Source organism: Pipistrellus hanaki (genome assembly GCF_964339955.1).
Source record: "Pipistrellus hanaki genome assembly, chromosome: 2".
Taxonomy (NCBI): domain Eukaryota; kingdom Metazoa; phylum Chordata; class Mammalia; order Chiroptera; family Vespertilionidae; genus Pipistrellus; species Pipistrellus hanaki.
Window position 1 is genome coordinate 63,428,836 of NC_140504.1, and position 20,360 is coordinate 63,449,195.

Below are 20,360 nucleotides of genomic sequence, written 5' to 3' on the forward strand. Positions count from 1 at the left end.
TCTTCTAATTGACAAAATAAAAATATATTTAAGATGATGAACACTAGTATGAAGTGCAAAAAACTGAAATATTTGCATTCAAATCAAAGAATTTTTATGAAAATTTAGAATTTAGCCCCAGCTCTGCCTCCTCCATATCCCTGTCCACATAACCTGTATAGACTCTACAGTCAACAAAAATGACTACATTGAGCAAATAATTAAGTAACCAACTGTACAAAAATGTGGACTTTGAAAACATTCAGAAAATTTACTGACATGAAGTAACATTACCGACACTTGGGGAGATGATCTAATAAATCTGAGCCTGTGCTTACAAGCAGCAGAAGAGAGAACATTAAAATGTTTAGTATTCAAGGACTAGTGCATGAATCTCTCAAAACAAAGTTTCCTGTCCTCACAGCAATTATATTAACCCATATACATTGAGAACTCACTTCCAAAACCAAATATATAGTATTCCCCAAAACAACTTAAGTATACCACTCATAATTGAATAACATGCATGTCTTATGAGAAAAATGTTCAAAAATCAGTTACAAATCAGACTGAAAAAAACTAGTAAGAAATAACTTCCATTATTTTTGCAAAAAATACATTGTAGATAACAAATATTTGTCTTTATCACAAATAAAATGTGTGAAAGCTATTCTAACACATGTTTACCTTGCATCTGAAACTGAAGCATGGCAATATTTTAAAAAATACTATTCTATACCTGGAAATACATGTTTACAGCAACTTTCTAAAGACATTTAAAAGCGCATTTTCACACTTACTGGTACGTTCCAATATCCAGTCCTAACAATTAAATGAAACATTTAAGTTTTGTTCTTTTTTCCCCTCTTGATTCCTTTCATCAAAACTTCAGCAATACCATCATGAGTCATAGGTCAATGTGATACCTACAAACTTATCTTCCCACCGTTTGCTTCCATAGTACATATCACTGTATTGCCATTTTTTTTCTGCATAAACAACCGACCCTTTTATTTTTCAATAGACTCTTTTAATATTTATCTTTTCAATATTACATTTAAATATCTATAACCAAATATTTATCTTACTTTTTAATAAAAGTCCTCTAGTTGAGTCAGGTCAGTCTCAGTCACTCATCCGACAAATTACCTATAGTAATCTGTGTCAGGTCTTATGCTAAGAGCTAGGAGGGCAAGGTGAGTTTTACATAGTTCCTATCATCATAATACAGCCAAAATCCCCTAAGTGAGGTCACAAAAATCCATTAATATATTTTCCAATGAAGTGTAGAGATTATCACTTACCTAAAAAAAATAGGAGGACACTTAATAAAAATAATTGTTCCAGTATTCATGGGCACTGGTAGTTCCAATTGGTCCATGTGTCAGGTGTTCTTTTTGTCACACAGGGATTCATACCTTGTCATATGTGGAATTCCAGAATGAAATCAAGTAGACAGCTACCCTTCACTTAATTGTTCCCTCTGAGCACAGCCAGCATCCTGAGCCAAATTGTGATGTATGAGAGCTCACCTGAGTGAACTAATAATTTACCTAGAATTAACTAAGAGTAAAAACTGTACAGGAAGAATGACATGGGTTCCCTTGTGAGAAGGGGCTATCTGATACATGGACCAAGTGAGGGCATCACTGCTAATCCATGTTATATATTATTAGTAAGCATTTATTCCTAGTGAGTATCATTCCTCCAAAGAATTGGCAGACTGAAGATAATCCAATAATATAGTTATAAGTAACAACAAAAAAACAACTATCAATGCAAATATGTCACTCTTAGTACACAAACTTTATCAGTTACATTGTGAAGTAAAACCACGGCTATCTAATCAACTGTGATGAGTCAACCAACAACAAAAACCAAACAAAAAACAAAAACAAAACATCGAATACATTAGGAATCCAAATAAAATAAAAATTTATGTTCACTTTTAACAGTTAACCTCACACCAAACCAGTACTATGCATGAATATTAACTAATGTAAGGACTAAGTTTATTGTGATTAGTAAGACATTTAAATACCAAACATTTTGAACATGAAGACAAACTCTAAACAGCAGTTGTAAAAACTGTTGAGGTCCCCAACAATATACTTCCATTTGAATCTACTTGTTTTTTGAAAGGTAGCATTTTAGCTATCATACCTAAAAACTAAGTATCAAAATATACTGAACCTGAATTCACAACTTTAAGTCACTGAATCAAAAAGTATAAAATCAAGATTAAAAATAAAACACAAGTGAAGCACAATCATGTGGGGTTTTTTAAACACATTACATCGTGTGTGTGTGTGTGTGTGACCACAATTAAAATGTTTCAGTGAGAACCTAAGTTAACTTTTAACATGAAGGACACAGTTTCCCTCAATATTACTGCTTTAGTGAAAAATATTTTCAAAATATTTCATCAGATGTTAAAACTCCCATTTTTAAATATTTTATTATGCATAGAGCAAACTTCTATAGCTGCTCATATATGATTTATACTTATACAAATTAGGACTAACATAATTTTTAATCAATGGGTACAGAAAAGCCTTTCGAAGATCAATGATATAGAGAAGGCAGGTAAAAGCTAAAATAAAAAGTGAAGTTATGATAGATAAAAGTTGACCTTAAAGAATATGGTAGCCATTATTAATACTAAAAGGCAAAGAAGTTTTATACAGCTATTGTTTGAATAGGACCTTGCATATGGACTGGTTTCCCAGCATGGAAAAGGGAGGAAAGGGACTTTCAGGTAAAGGGAGCAGCATGGACATAATTGCTCAGACATCAAAGCACACTGTAGAAAAATAGTTAGCAGATCTAAATTGAAATGAACATAACTGTCATCAAAGTTCAAGAGCAGACCCAAGTCAATGTGGCTCTATTGACTGAGTGTCCTCCCATGCACCCAAAGGTTGCCAATTTGATTCCTAGTCAGGGTTCATGCCGGGATTGCAGGCTCCATCCCTGGTAGGTGTGCAGGAGACAGCCAATTGGTGTTCCACTCTCACATAAATGTTCCTCTCTTTCCTTTAATCTTACTCTAAAAAACAATAAAAAAAAAATTCTAAAAAACACTAAGGAGATGTGTGTGTGTGTGTGTGTGTGTGTGTGTACACACACATACACACATACCTAACATACATAGCTACTTAGTGTTTTTTAGAATTTTTAAAATATATATCAAAAGCTTTTGTAAGCTATGCATAGTTTCAAGCTCTTGATGTAAACTTATCACTACCAAACTCAATTAAAAAAGAAAAGTACAGTTTACTGGATATAATAGAAGAAAACAGAAAGCTGTATACAGTGTACACTATTCTAAAGATTTTTTTCATGCATGAATTTTTATTGGTATAATAAAAGGAAAACCAAGCTTAATGCAGTCAAAAAATGTTATTTAAATAAAAAAACAGCAACTTGCTCTAAAATAACAAAGCTTAGAAAAAATTAGTTATAATTTTAAACATCAAAGACATAAAATAAGGTGATTATACACAATTAGCAACCATGGCATTTCCAACCAAAGTAGCTCACAAGCAATAAATGAAAAACACTAAATGCCATCTTAAAAATCATATTAAATATGTTGATTCCAAATTGAAAGTCTATCTATATAATTTGACTTATGTCAAAGTGACAGCAAAAACACTTAAAGCTAGACTTATAAAGATAATTTATGATGGTGAAAAATATAATCATGAGATGGGAATTAAATGATTAATTAAAAGCAAAGTTTAAAATGGCTAAAATATCAATTTAGATGCTCCCTGAACTTCAAATGTATCCTTAACCTGATACAGTCTTAGTTGGAAGAGAAACAGATTTCTAAATCCCACAAAATATCATTAAAGAAAATTTAAATAAAATTAAAGAAAAACTAGATTACACACACACACACACACACACACACACACACAGACACACACTAGAAAATATAATAAGGACAAAGAAGGTAATACAAGAGCCATAGCTTGTTACAGAAATATGCCTGTATAAATAATTTTAAAAAATTATTTAAAGATTGTTGTATGGCTATTGGGGCCAACACTGGATAAGTAACTTGGCCAAAAAAAAAAAGAAAGAAAGAAAAAGGAAAAAAAAATGACTGGTACAAATTAAAATTCAATCTAAACTAATATGCCAAAAATCTGAGAAAGCAGCTTTTTTTTTTTTTTTTTTAATAAATGCTACATTTCTAAATAATAAATAGGAAAAATAATTTGAACTATGAATCATTTCCCCTATTATAATTGAATTTAAACAGGGGTACTTCCTTTCTTCCATTAATTATTTTTACATATAGAATTTCTAACTTGTTCATATATTTTGTTTTAGCAGTATTCAAAAAAGCAAAATCAAACTCAATTGAGATGTTTTCACATATCAAATAGCTACATTTTTCTGGATTTTTGCAATAATATATTGTATTTCTTACAGCCCCTTATGCTAAACATTTAGCCAATTTATCTTTATAAAACTTTTCCCTATATGGCTATCAGAAACAATTTACAGTAAGTAGAACTTACTACTGAAAAAACTTAATGTTTTAATTAATGTTAGATTTATCAAATAGAAATCTTTTAGGCACATGGTAAGATACTAAATCTTTAAACTATTAAGTACTTCTCAAACATCACTTTTGAAGTAATCCCTAGCCTATTAAAGATTTGATGTATTTTAATAAAGAATGGCAGGGAATATAACAGTTGTATTAATCTCCATTGTACTATAGAATTATTTTTACCGATGTGAAAGAAAAACCTAACCTAAATACAAAAATGAAAAACCAGTTCAAAGAATATGAAATAAATAGGTATAAACATGGCCAACATACTATCCTTTCATTTTTTCTGAGTAGGATATATATATGTTATATATATATATATATATATATATATATTGGGTCGGCAGCTAAGTAATTGCGGGTTTCACACATATATGGCTTCAGTTGAATTTTTAGGTTTGCAGACGTAGTACAAATGTAAAACACATTTTGTTATTTGATAGTTGGCTATTCAGCTGTTAATCAGTAAAAAAAGTTTTTTGATCTGTTTTGTAGTTTTCGTTTGGCGCTCGTTGAAAAATGGAAAATCAAAAGGAACATTTTTGTCATATTTTGCTTTTTTATTTCCTCAAAGGGAAAAACGCATCGCAAGCTCATAAAAAGTTATGTTCTGTTTATGGTGACGAAGCCTTAAAAGAATGGCAGTGTCAAAATTGGTTTGCCAAATTTCGTTCTGGTGATTTTTCACTCAAAGATGAAAAACGCTCTGGTCGTCCAGTTGAAGTTGATGACGCCCTAATCAAAGCAATAATCAATTCGGACTGTCACAGTACAACACGTGAGATTGCAGAGAAGCTTCATGTATCACATACATGCATTGAAAATCACTTAAAACAACTTGGCTATGTTCAAAAACTCGATACATGGGTTCCTCACGAACTGAAAGAATCACAGTTAACGCAACGCATTAGCAGCTGCAATTTGCTAAAGAAACGTAATGAAAATGATCCATTTTTAAAATGACTGATAACTGGCGATGAAAAATGGGTTGTTTACAACAATATCAAGCGGAAAAGATCGTGGAGCAGGCCAGGTGAACCAACTCAAACAACATCAAAAGCTGATATTCATCAAAAGAAGGTTTTGTTATCAGTTTGGTGGGATTACAAAGGAATTGTCTACTGTGAACTCTTACCACCCAACCAAACGATCAATTCTGATGTCTACATTGAACAACTAACGAAATTAAACAATGCAGTTGAAGAAAAGCGGCCCGAATTGACAAATCGAAAAGGTGTTGTATTCCATCATGACAATGCAAGGCCACACACATCTTTGGTCACTCGGCAAAAATTAATGGAGCTTGGTTGGGATGTTTTGCCACATCCACCATATAGTCCTGACCTTGCACCATCTGATTACTTTTTGTTTCGATCTTTACAAAACTCCTTGAATGGTAAAAATTTCAATAATGATGATGATGTCAAATCGTACCTGATTCAGTTTTTTGCTAATAAAAACCAGAAGTTTTTTGAACGTGGGATTATGATGCTGCCTGAAAGATGGCAAAAGGTCATTGATCAAAATGGGCAATACATTACAGAATAAAGTTATTTAGTTCCATGAAAAAATTGTCTTTGATTTTTAAAAAATCCGCAATTACTTAGTTGCCGACCCTATATATATATATATATATATATATATAAATATATATATATATATATATACAATAATCTTTAAATTAAAATTTTAAAATTATTTATACAGGCATAAATATCAGTGATGTGCATAGACTATATAAATATGCACATCACTGATATTTAAAAATTAATTTAAGAAAAATGTTTATTTCCTATAACTACTCATGTTTAAAAACAAGTCTCTATGTACAGTAACCACACACAAAAACTCTTAACAAACAACAGTGCAATGCTTCAAAAAGCCTTAAGCATCAGTATCAGTTTCTTAAAATTTTGGGATATTTTAGTTTGCCAAATACAGATACAGAATTATATCAAATACTCACTTGCAGTTTTCCTTGCATCCTCTCCAGCCAAAAACAAAAGAAACAAAAAACCCTAACTGCACCCTAAACCCTAAGCCATAATATAAAGGAAGTTCATAATCACTACATAGATTATTTTTATTTTTGAAATACAGTTCTAATTTCCTTCAGATTATATTTGAGATTAATACAGTATTGTAAACGTGACTGCTGATTCATACTGCATTGCAAATGATTGTTCTAGGGATGAAATCTGTTCAAAAAGCCACAAATTTAGATCATCCGTGGTAAGAAAATTTAGATCCCATCTTTCTGTGGCTATATCATTGCTGACACTTAATTTTTAAAAAAGTCATTTCAATCACAAAGAATTGTCAAGAGTTTTTCTTCCAATGAGTTTGACCAGAGAGACTTAATATTTATATATGTTATATTTAAAATAAGATATTTTTAACAAGATATCAGTGAGCTGGATTGTATCCTTAACTGGCATTATAGCCTATACTAAGTGTTTGGAAAAATAGGTTTATAATTTTCAGAAAATACTGAGAGTTAAAACAAAGGAAACTGGGTTATACTCATTTGGAATAAAACCTTACCTACTTGCAAAATTCTATGAACATATTAGAGCTTTGCCGAATAAACCATTTTTTTAGATTTGACAAGGATCAGAAGGGCGGTAGTTGGGATGGTAAAAAAAAAAAAAAGTACCTACTTTGTTTTTTTATTAACAAAATAATTTATTTAATTTATGATTCTCCTAACTTCCACTTCAATTCCCTGGCAAAACACCTAAGGCAATTCCATACAGTCCTTTTGTAAGTGAATCATCAACAGAAAAAAATACAAAAACCATATTCTTTGGGTTTCAAAATAGTTGTCATTATTACAATTTTATAGGATTCCACAGTAAAAGTAACTTAATTACCTCAAAATAAAATCCACATTTCAAGATTTATATAACATTTTTTTCAAGATACATTTCTGGAAAGAATATAGTTAATGAGTTAGGTAACAGAAACAAAACAAAAAACTCATGATGTTTCCAGTTTTAATTGGAAAAACAAAAATCTTGAAACATATACATACATTTGGGGGGAAAGGAGGATGGTTTGACAATATCCATCAGCAAGTGTTAGTGATTGGTTTTATAATTCAGATTTTTCTTGTTAAATCTCAAGTTCCCAAGTTTATCTAAATGCTTTTCTGTATATTTACCCGTTTGAACAATATCAATATAAATGACTAAAACAACATGGTCTAGAAAGTTCTTTGTATAGATTCTTAGCTGAAACATCTTATTTCTAAAATTGGCATTCCAATGCTAGTTTGCCCAAGTTTATCCATAAACTGAAATGCCCTCTCTGTACTATACTTAACTGTGTACCATATTTTCATTATTATTCTTATATTTAGGACATAAAGCATCAAAACTAACACTGTACCAATTTCCATGTTCACATGACTACATAAGAAATGTCCTCCAGAGATGAAAAATATTGCAATAATGATGATGTTTAAAAGGCATGTTTTTATTACTTTTGCATGTATTCTGGCCAAAAATACTGAGCAGCTAATTATGCTCTTCCACACATCATGTTCACTGAGTTTACTACCACAGTTTTAGTGCAACAAAATATCTTTGAAAAGCCATTCTACAGTAATTATGGCAAGGCTCATTAAAATGCAGAGGTAAAGATTCCATGTGTAGAGAAACTTAGAAAATAATGCTTGAAAAGAAAAGGTGTTTTATTAGACTGAATATTTTTTTGTATACTAAAAATATATATAAACATTTCTTGAATTAGTCAATTTTAATGTAGTATAATTTAGTGGTGATAAATTTTGAGAGGTATGCTTAACAAACATTATAATTGAGATTATAGTCTTAGGTAAACATTTAATACACAATACCAAGGCAATTTCCTTTCTTTTTTTAAATTTTTGTACCAAAAAGTCGTACATTTAATGTTGACATTTCTTCTTACCTGTGTGCCTCAGACCAGTAAAGTTCTCTGCATTAAAATTTAAATCTTGAGACAGTAGTACAGCATTGAAAAAAAAATTGTAAAGCAGCTCATTTACATTGAACCCAGATTTTACATTTGCATCTGTCAAATTAGGATATAAAAAAGTAAGCTTGAAAATCAAGGTGTAAAAGCTTATTCTTCCTCAAGAAAATGTATGAACAATCTGAAATTGATCAACTAGTATGAATGAAACATTGTACATAGTTAAGTCAAATTTAGTGGTTGCTAAACATACCACTCCCTCCTGGAAATTACGGAACCATCTACATGTGAAACTAAGTCATCTTCATTTTCGTCATAATGTTCATCACTGACGAACTTCATTCCCATTTTTAGATCTTCATAATAATCCATTGGTCTTTCAAATCTGAGATTTTCTACATTGTTCCACTGCGTTTTTTCAGGCTCTTCTAAATAGTCTTTCCGTATTAGATTGTTCACTGGATTTTTGTTTTCTTTTTTTACACTGTCTGGGTAAGAATCAAGCTCATCTTGTTGAAGGACATCTATTTGGGACTCTTTTTGCATATCTGAGGGTGGAATGTAGTTCTTGGCAAAGTAGTCTCCACGAAACGTCCGTCTTCTCCTATAGCAGAATATTCCACCCAAAACACTTACAAGTATTATGAAGAGAGCCCCACCCACTACACTAGCAATGATCGTGCCAATTGTGTCATCCTTAATTGTTGCCAAAGTTGACAATGGGAAGGGCAATTTTTTTTCATCTTTTGTTAGATCTTCGATGTCAGCAGTTGAGAGATGCCACTGAACTGTAGGCTGAAGGGTGGTAGTAGTAGGAGGATCTAATGGAAACAGTAAAGATAGACAAGACACAGAAAGGCAAAGAATGTCAATGCAGGCTGATTCAGCAGCAAGTCGAAAAGATAGCACAGCTAATGGATATATACTTATAGTAACAATAGTTTTTCATTCTTAATTAGATTAAGATGTAATGGTATTTCTATATTTTAAAAAAATAACAAAATTGACAATTACCAATAAAGTAAAAGGAGTGAAAAATTATATACTATGCAAATCCTAAACTATTCTACTCAAAAAAATGTTGAGTTTTTTCTTGGTTTTTTTAAATGAAAAGCATTACTTAAGTGTCTTATATATAGCTGGCTTAATAATTATCATATCAAAATTGAAACCAAGTAATTAAAATGTAATTTTTTTTGGCCAGTAGCACAAGGAAATTAAAAAAAAAGATTGAAAATAATCAAAGTAGGTTTTCTTAATATCCATTTTACCTAATATAGTTTATTTTTATAAGATCTGAATTAAGTTATAAAAGAATGAAAAACTATAGAATCTTGTTAAGTGGTCACAGAATAAGCTGTTTGTTTAATAATTCTCTCAAAAATATTTTCCTCAAGTAAAGAGAACTCTTCAATTTTTAAAAAGGATATATACAGTACATACCATTATTTAATAATTAAAAAAATAAAAAGCATATTTAAAATGTGTTAGCCAAATGGGCTATTAACAAATGAGACTAACAAAGTAAAAATATGTAAACTATAAATTATAAAAATGTCTATAGCCCATGGGTAAAATATGTGAACATTTAGAAAATGGAGGGATTTCAACCATATATGCAAAATTTAATGTTACATTGCTTTATGATGGAGTCTCAAAAAAAGTAGCTAATATTTTAGAGAGAACATTCTAATAATACTTAAATATTAGATGCAAATGATCCTGTGTATTGCCATTAGAATAAAGAGAAAATAGCTATTAATATTAAAAAGCAACTAAACATAAACAGTAAAAATTAAAGATTGGTTAATTATCAATTAGGTGGTATTCATAGGTCATGTTGCATAAAACTCTAGAGTTTAAAGAAAGGATGAGACAAAAAAATCTTGAATTTCTTCATTGATAAAAATAAATGACCCAAATGGTAATCTCCTATTATTAATTTTTACATGAGTGGTATAGATAGTTTTTTTTAAATGATTGTTAGAAAAATACTAAAGCTACATGGGATAAGTTATTCTAAAATTACAAGCTAAAGAAAAATACTTACTGAAACAGGTTTCATCACGGAATGCCATATGTATAGAATGTGGTAAAAATTTAGCAAGTACAGTATAAATTTAATAAGTACAATATAAGTAATTTCCTATGAGTGTAAACCAATAGAACAGGCAATCCTGTCAAGTACCTTGAATTGGATAAAAGTTATATTATATGTAAGTGAATCAAGGAAGAATTTTAATTTGTGAGAACATATTCACTAGCTGAACAAATTAAATCTCAATAAAAACAACAACAACACTATTGTGGAATTGTAGGACCATTTCTTTTCTTTTTTTTTATTTAATATATTTTATTGATTTTACACAATAAATGAGTTAGTTAGAAATGTCGATGAGAGAGAGTCATCAACCAGCTGCCTCTTGCACACACCCCCACTGGGGATATGCCCACAACCAAGGTACGTGCCCTTGACTGGAATCGAACCGGGGACCTTTCAGTTCGCAGGCCAACGCTCTATCCACTGAGCCAAACCGGTTTCGGCTGCAGGACCATTTCTAGTATTAAAGTAGTAAAGCCTTATAAAACCAAATTCATTAGAATCAGGCTATTAAAGAAAGAAACTAAAAATTAATAATTTGTAAGACAACTCATGTATTTTCTGAGGGAGGGCTAATAAAAAAGTCAAGTTTTAAGTATTAAATGTCATTTTTACAACGATCCCCAAAGATTAAGTATTACAATAAACTGGCACAGCATATTTAAATAAAAGTACAATCACCTAAGTAATTATTTACAATTTACAAATTTTTGTGCACAGAAATTTTTTAAAGTTTTTGATGGCTCTTACTGAAATACTATTTTTACAGAACAATGCATATACCTGAGCTCTCACCAAATATAAGATATATAATAACATTTTTGCCATGTGTCCTAAAACAACCCCCAACAATCTCTGACATTTACTATTTCTACTTGCAATGTTATGTGAAAGCTGTTCTTTACAGCTTTCAGATAAATTTAACTTTAAAAAGTATCCCCAAAATGCCAATTAAAAAATCTTAATTTTGTCAGTGGTTCTAAAATTTTTTTAGCTTACCATCCCCTCCTTAACCAAAGTTAAAAATAGCATACCCTGACTATTAATATGATTGTATGAAAATGGGACTAGTGTTTATACTTTATTATTTTGCATTTTTAAGCAATGGACATATGGCAATGCATACAATATCTATTCTTATTTTTAAGTTCTTTCCCTCCTCCACAATAAGTGAAAGTCATAATTAATGTAAGGAGAAAGAAAGACTAGTATTTTGTAATCACCAATAGGTACTTATTTATCATTATTTAATATCCTTCACAACAGCATTTGTTTTTTTCAGTCAGACATTTTTTTAATGTTACTTGCTGAATGTGTGATAAATGAGTATATAACAAATGCAATGAACTATACAGTGAATTCTTCACACCTAAATGAAGAACTTCTTAAATTTCTTTTTCAAATTAATGAGTTCTTCCAAATTGGGGGGGGGGGGGTGGTAAATCCAGTAAGACTCTTGTAGTTATAAAGTATATAAAGTATATTTTAGCATAATAATTACTATGTTAAACATTAAATTGATTACTTTTTTTTAGACTTTATATGAATTCTTTAAGTAAACAAAATCTATGATTCTTAAAAGTTTAAGGATTGATAAGAATGTGTGGATTCTAAGACTGATAACATGTCTGGATCCTAAAATCAGTATGATCTGAAATTCAAAATTTGCATAGAAATGAACTTTGAGTTTTAGGCAGGGGAGAACTTATGTGATATATAAAAATTTGCTTCCCTATTCTTAGAGAGCAGTAAGAGGTATCAAAGAAAAAAATACAGAGCAAAAGCAACAAAAAAACCCACATACTGGACAAAGAGCCAGTATATTCCCAAGAGTAAGATCTGGTCGAATATTGCAGTCTTGAATCAATCACCTCTTGTCCAAAATTTTATGTTTACCCATGTAGGAAACGTATAATAAAATTATGAACAACATAACTGGGTTGCTATTTGTTCTGAGTAGAACTTTTAGTCTCCAGTCATAAGACATTCCTTTAACAGATATTTTTAATCATTTCTGAAAATTATAAATACCAATTTTAATACTGAGGTTAAAAAAAGTTCCAATGAAAAAGATTAACTGTTTGATAATGTGCTCTGTGTGAATTATGACCTTTTATTGTAATAAAAGCCAACTAAGCTTTATTAGTCATTTGGAAAGGCAACATTTTATGTAGGATACTTGATATATTCCTAAGAAGCTCTTAGAATATTTAAATAAACTCAGAATAATGTATTTTATTAAGCACTGTGGAAAAAAAAATAAAGTCTATTTCTTGAAGAAAACTATGCTATCTTTTTCTTAAGTTCTTAGTGGTAAAAAGAAAAAAGCCTGTGATTTTTCATATTTACTCTTAGGAGACTTAGTAGAGAATGATAAAAAAAAAATGTGTTATTACCAGTTACTTTGTGAAAAAAAAAAAAAGAAGAAGAAGTTACATAGATTCTGAATTTTTAAATCTTTCCTGATTGCTTCCTTCTCATATTTATCCATTTATGCAACAAAAGTCCACTGAACACCTACTATGTGCTAATAAGCATTATTATCATTATTATTATTGCTGATGATGAGAATGTAGTAGTAATTATAGCAGGCAAAAATCCTGCCCTCTTAGGACTTATGTTCTCGTTGGAGTAAAAAGAGACAAGTATATAAATAAAATAAAATAAAATATGTAGTATGTCACATGGCAATAAGTACAGTAAAGAAAAATAAGTCAGAAAAGGAAGACAGCAACTAGTAGAGGCAAGAAGAGAGAGGTTTCTATTTTAAATACAATTGTAAAGGTGATATTTGATAAAGACTTAAAGGAAGTGAGAATGGAAAGTTTAAAAGAGAGGAAGGTTTAAAAGAGAGGAGTGGCATGATCTGACATATCCTTTAAAAGCATCATTCTGGCTGCTCATTTGATAAGAGATTAAAAGTAGAACAATTAAATGGCTGTTCTAATAGTTAAGTATAAGAGTTGCTGATGGCTTGGACCACAATATTTGAAGTAGTAGTGGAGAAGTGGTAAGGTTCTGTATATAATAGAATGGGAAAGCTAGTATCGATTTGTTGATGGACTGAATAGGGTATAAGAAAAAAGTCATATTATAAGGTAAGTATCAAGGATTATATCCTCAAACGAGAGGGAAAGAGCAACCAATAAGGGAGGAAGAGATTTGGTGGCAAAGGGCAGGAGAAAGATCAGGACCCTAATTTTGAATGTTAAATTGTGTCTGTCTATACCTCTACAGTGGGTTAATAACCATTAATAATAATACTCCTGACACAAAAGTCAGAAGTACTAGGAAGTGGATCCAGAATGCCAAAATATATTAATTGAGGATTATCACCAATGTAATCAGTATATTTAAAATTTCCCAAATTGAGCCCTAATATTTAAAATATTACATAATCATAAAACATTGAGTCTAAGATTTACAAGTAATATCTCACACCAAATTTTGCACAATACACAAAAAAGTAAGTAGTCCTTAAATAAGTACATTTTAAATATATATTTCCTGTGGCTTTAAGATTCTTTTGTTTTTTAATTTAAAAAAAATCTCTAAGGGAAGAAAGAGAGTATACTAATATTTAATCTTACTCAGATTTCCACCAAAGCACTGTTACTGGAAGAAAGGGAGAGGTAGGGATGTACAGAGCTCTAAACTTCTTGTGAGATTCATGGAAAAAAAAAAAAAAAAGAGCCCCTATCATATGTCAGGCATTAAAACTAAGTGGTAAATTAAGTGAACACAAATTGTTTAAATGTGAGGATAGGCAAGTAAATAAATGAACATACAATTACAAATTGTGATGAGAAATATGGGAGACTTTTCTTAGATTGAGTGATCATCATATAAGGACTGAGAATATAACATAAAAGCAAACTTAAAATTTCTCTATAATCTTTAATTGATTTAGTTTTAGATTTGAGCAGAAATGAATATCCTAACTACCTATTATAGAATTACCATACAAACCTGCATTTCTCAAGGTTCTCTTCCTTTTTCTTTAGTTTTCCATGTATTAGGCATAAAGACTGCTGATTCTTATAGTCAGTCAAGAGATGTTCAAAATAGTTTACATAATTGGTATAAATAAGAATTCCATTGACAACTTATTACTTACAGCCTCACCCAGAAAACAATGCTTTTAACTCTAATTATATTTTGTGAATATTCAAATTTATACTGTCAGATTAACAAGAACTTTCACAGCAAAACAAATGGAATGTGAAATATTTAAGTTCTTAGTGGCTTAAAGACTAAAAATAAAAATAAAAAAAAAATCTAAAATTTAACTCATTATAACATTTTCAGTAGTATTCCTTTTTTACCTCTCAGTAACCAATATGGCATAGTAACCTACTGAGTGACAATGTTATTTGACAAGCCAGGTCATTAAAGTTGATATTCTACTTTATTTACCATATATTTGTGCAGAGTATCCAACCCAAGACAAAAAAAATCCCAGTGCTTGTTCTTGGTGTAAAGAACGTAGAAAGGCACACACTGCTTATGAAAGTAATTAATACAACTGAACTGTAAATTTAACTATTTAGGTCTTAAAGTTGTTGCATAAACATTTTGATATTTCTTTAAGGAATGCCACTTTGCACGTGTATTTCAGATAGGATTACTTTATTATATTTTTAGATTATTTGGAAAATCACAGATTGAGGAATCTATATCTTCACAAGTATAAATTACCACCATGATTATAGTATTATTGTTATGATTGTCAAAATAGGAATAATTCAAGCAACCCATTTTGTAAGTAGATATTAACTTACCTGAAATGTAGATGACCTTTTGATCACTTCTTTGACCAAGGGAATTGGTGACTTTACAGACATAAACACCAGAATAATTGAAAGTCAGTGGATGGACAAAATGAAGAGTATTGTCTGAAGCCAATAAACCATCAGGCCACTGTCCATCCAACCTAGATTTGAAAAAGCATAAAAATATTTTATTTATCTTTAGTCTCTACTTATTGATAGCTGTTTAACTTTTAAGATGTTAGTGAAAGAACCAGAATCCTATGTGTAAAAGTCACTGTAAAATGAAGCATGTACTAAATTATGAACTTTTAATTTAATAAAGTTGAACTAATAAAGTCCATTAAGAATTCTTTCATCTACAATTCTCTTAATGGGTCATTATCTCATTTAAGTACATGATGTGTTTAGCACGTTCTGTAACATATTTAAAAGCATCATTTAATGCAGAACAAATCTGTGCTATGCTCCATCTAAAGATGGTTAGTTTTGGCCATGGCTGGTGTTTCTCGGTGGTTAGAGTTCTGGCCCACACATTGAAAGGTCACAGGTCCAATTTCCGGTCCTGGTTGGGGTGCTTGCATGAGGCAACCAATCGATGTGTCTCTTTCACATAAATGTTTCTCTTTCCCCCACCTTACCCCTCCCTTTCAGTCTCTTTAAAAAAAATCAATGGGAAAAAATATTCTTGTATGAAGATTAACAACAACAACAAATACACAAAGACAGTTAGTTTTTAAACCACCAAGAAGGGTTGTCTAATAAAATAATTTCATTTGTAAGTTGGACGTTTGTGACAGTAAAAACCAATGGTGCCTACACTAACTCGGTCAGTCCTATCTATAATAGTATGTTACCATAAATCACAATGGGAATAAAATTCCACTATAAGAACACTAAAGCCATTCATTACAATGGAATTAAGCATATTATTACATATCATTTTTCCAACCTTGGGGTACAAAATAAAACTCCCCATCAATAGGTTTTTCTTTTGAAACTGGTTCTAAATGTATAAATTACTTTTTTTTTTTTTTTTAAGATAAGAGATTAAAAAGTCAAGTAAACCCAATTACTATAGTTTGACTTGGGCAGATTTTCAAAAAGTTCATTCACTTCCTCACTCAGCCTTTCACTATTTACCTTACTGTCCTCTGCTGTGTTGCTAGATGCAAAACTAAATATCTGATGCTTGCCTTCAATGACCTAAATTCATAGTAGGAGACCAACCACTCATTACAATGAAAATAAAAACAAAGAATAAAAAGGTAGAATGGAGCAACTCAACACTGGAGAATAATAGGAGGGATGATTTCATTCTGTGATCCATAGGGTAGTAGATGGAAGAAAAATCTGTAAATCTTTTACAGTTGCCAGTATTTTAATTTAGCAATGAAAAATAAGAGCAATCTAATGGTTGACAAAACAAAAACTACCAACATATGAGAACTTTGGAAAGAACATTTTTATAAATAACAGCTTAAAAGGAAAACTCTTTTACTAAGAGGAAAAGAATAAATATAAACTATATCTATTTTTCCAACTATCTCTACTTTGGACACAAAATTCAAATCCCTTTAATTCTGAAAAATATAAAAATGTTTTATGATCCTTTAAATTACTTATTCATATGAACCACACTAAGAAAAATCTAAATATCACATTGGACTCGTAACAAATGACATTCTAAACACCTTCTATGCTCTTGTACCTGTTATATTATTTATATTCATTGTCTCTACCCTCACAAAAACTATAGAAGTACTATTATAACTTCCTCAAAAAAAGACATTTCCAAATAAAGACATTAGGATAAGAATCCAGAATTGTATCACTTTTAGAAATACTTGATTACATATTTTAACCAATGACTACTTCCCACTTTTAAGGAAATGTAAATTAAAAGGCCTTCCCTACATTTACAACTGTATATTTGCTTAAAGGCAACAGATAGACCAAATATACTCTTTTCCTTGCTCTCACAAAATCCCACCTAAAACAAGAGTTAAATGAATTAAAGCTATTAAAAACCTATGAGAAGAAAGAGAACAGGAGACAGAATTCATCAGATAAGATATTTCAACAAACTTTTAGGAGACAGAAAACAAATGATGAAACATTTCTGGTTGCAGCAACTGGGGTGGGAGGAAAGGAGGAGGTGGGGAGATGAGGTGATACTGGCTCTAGAGATTAGAGGTCAGGGATGCTCTAAACACCCTACAATTTATAGGTCTGCTTCCCACACACAAAAAAGATTAATCTAGCCCAAAATATCAACAGCACCAGGTTGAAAAGCTGTTTTGGGCTAAAGAAGTGCTTATGGATGACCAAGCAGCCAATTTGGTCCAAAAAACTCCAAACAGATTTGGAGCTTGGCTCACTGTACTACAGAACGCCAGAGTGAGGCAAGAGACTTAGAGATAAGAACATTAATTGAAAGTTGAAAAAAACAAAACAATAGACTACGCCCAACTCTGTGCAGATACCAGGCATTTATGTTTAGGTAAAAGAAAGAAGGTTAATTCAATAAATAAACTGAATGGCCATAAAAAAGGATTTTCACCTTCCCATGGGTAACATCAGAAGCTCCCCCAAGGAAATAAACACCTCTCTACTTGATCACTCTGAGTGAAATCTACCTAATGAGTAATCCCTTCTATGGGAAGTGTTTCTGGTCAGCATTTTAACTTAATGCATTTCTGTGAAATAATTAGACAACTGAGAAAATTAAGTAATATCTACAAAATGAAAGACAGAAAACAAAACAAAGAAATAGTAGGAAATAGGAAACAATAGGTAGAAAAAAAGAAGTCTTTGCAGAGGAAAGAACTCTAGTATCCCTGGGAAAAAATAAGAAGATACTATACCCATAAACTAAGAAAAGTATGCTATGAAAATGAGCAGAGTATAAGAAAATGCTCTTAGAAAATAAAAGTATGCCTCAATTATTTTCTTAATGGGGATAGAGGGGAAGGAGAGGGGGGAAATCAAGTAAGTCTCTTACAGAGAATAAAATTTGAAAAATAATAAAGTGTATTCAGTATATAATAAGTAGAATTTTCAGTAAGAGCAAACAGAAAAATAAAAAGGAGAAATGAACAAAAAAAATTATCCACAGTTGAAAAATATAACTCTCTAGATTGAAAGGGTGCCTATATATTGAGAAATATGAATGAAAATCTTATTGTAATAGTTGAAATTTCATAATTAAAGAGAATTATGGATATAGTAAGCTACACAAGTAAAAACAAGCCAATTACTAGCTTCAGGGAAAATAGCTTATACAAAGGAAAATAGAATTTCAATACACTACTTAGCCCTCACTAAATAATATTTACCTGTCACAGAGAGGCAAACAACAATTACAAAATTCCACTAAAAGTAATTTAATCTTGCCCTAGCCAGTTTGGTTCAATAGCTACAGCATAGGCCTGTGGACTGAAAGGTCCTGGTTTCGATTCTGGTCAAGGGCACATGCCTGGGTTGGAGGCTTGATCCCGCTTAGGGGGCATGCAGGAAGCAGCCAATCAATGATTCTCTCTCATCATTGATATTTTTCTTTCTTCCTCACCCATTCTCTCTGAAATCAATAAAAATACATTTGAAAAAAGGAAACTTAATCTCATTGGGATTACAAAAGGTAGGAATATGTATATGGGTATGTGCATGTGTGAAGAAATAGATATAAAATTAAATTTTCATCTACCATAATAAGTGAGTAGGTGGCATTAAAAATGACTAAATGAAGAAGGAGCAATTTAAGACCTATAATGGTAACTACCAGAGGAACTGCTAAAGTAGCCTCTGAGGAAGAGAACTGTGGTTGGTAGGAAGGTGGGAAAAGGTGCAATAGAACCTTAAACCCCTTAATTTAATTTAATTTTCACCTATTAAAATAATCATGTATTACACTGATAAAAGACAACTTTAAGTACTTAAAAATTCTTTTCATTTTTAAATAAATAATTTTAGAAGTATCTAACATTATTACCTGCTCCACACAGATTTGAAGGGTGGTGGATTTGCATCAGCATTACACTTGAGATTAACACCTCTTCTTCCTACAAACCAATTTCCATCATAGCCAGTTACTGAAACTTCGGGAGCATCTATAAAATAAATTTATGACAGAACAGATTATTTTATGTTAATGATAAATACAATATAAAATGGTAAAGCATAAACATAGTAAATTAAACTTTAGAAGAATAGAAATAAATTTTTCTTTTCTCAATGGACATATAACCAATGTAGAAGACAGTACTCAATAAATATTAGTTGACCAAATGAGTAAATAAATGAACAGTGAGTACCCAAACATTAAGCAATTATAAGCACCTACAACTGTTATTATAAACACTGAATGTAAGAATATCCACAAATCTATAATCACCAAAAGCAAAATTATATATATATAATTTTCATATACTGAAATGTATTTTCATATATATATATATATATATGAAAATACATTTCAGTTCTTAATTCAATAATGAGACATGGCATTTAAAACTATTTACCTAAAACCTATTATGGAAAATAATAGGATGCTATGAGAGAAGACAAGAGGAAGGGCTTAATATAGATCGGAATGAGATTGGGGATGCCATGAAACACTTCCTTAAGGAACTAATACAAGGTATAGGGACCCCTCCATGTTTCTGTGAGCTACACATTACATTATATGAATAGTACATGGTTAGATGAGAGGTTAGAGAGAGACTATATTAGTCTTTAACTATGCCAGAAAAGCTTGACCTACTATCAAGCAAGGTTTATAAAAAAGTAGTAAAAAATTAAATTTTCACTAAGATACAATTACTTTAGAATTCTAAAGAAGCAATTCCCGCCTCTTATAAATTCCAAGAATTAACAAGCATTTTTGAAACTTAAAATTGGTACTAAAAAGTTGCTGAAAGAAGAGTATAGATATCTGTAAGTTTAATTTATTTTAAAAGGAGGGGAGAGATACTAACATATC

The 20,360-nt window shown here is 30.8% G+C and overlaps 1 protein-coding gene across 3 annotated transcripts in view; it reads right to left on the reverse strand.

Annotated features, from left to right (window-relative positions):
• Nucleotides 1-20,360, reverse strand: part of NECTIN3 (nectin cell adhesion molecule 3) — a 127,837-nt gene that overhangs the window by 44,820 nt on the left and 62,657 nt on the right. For 2 of the 3 annotated variants that reach the window (XM_084874038.1, XM_084874037.1), the window contains exons 4-5: nt 19,371-19,488; nt 15,392-15,543 (exon numbers count right to left, since the gene is read on the reverse strand). In XM_084874038.1, coding sequence (XP_084730164.1) covers nt 15,392-15,543; nt 19,371-19,488 — 270 coding nt within the window. Of the gene's footprint in view, nt 1-7,212; nt 9,331-15,391; nt 15,544-19,370; nt 19,489-20,360 lie in introns of those variants that run through there. The other variant, XM_084874036.1, reaches the window with a different exon arrangement.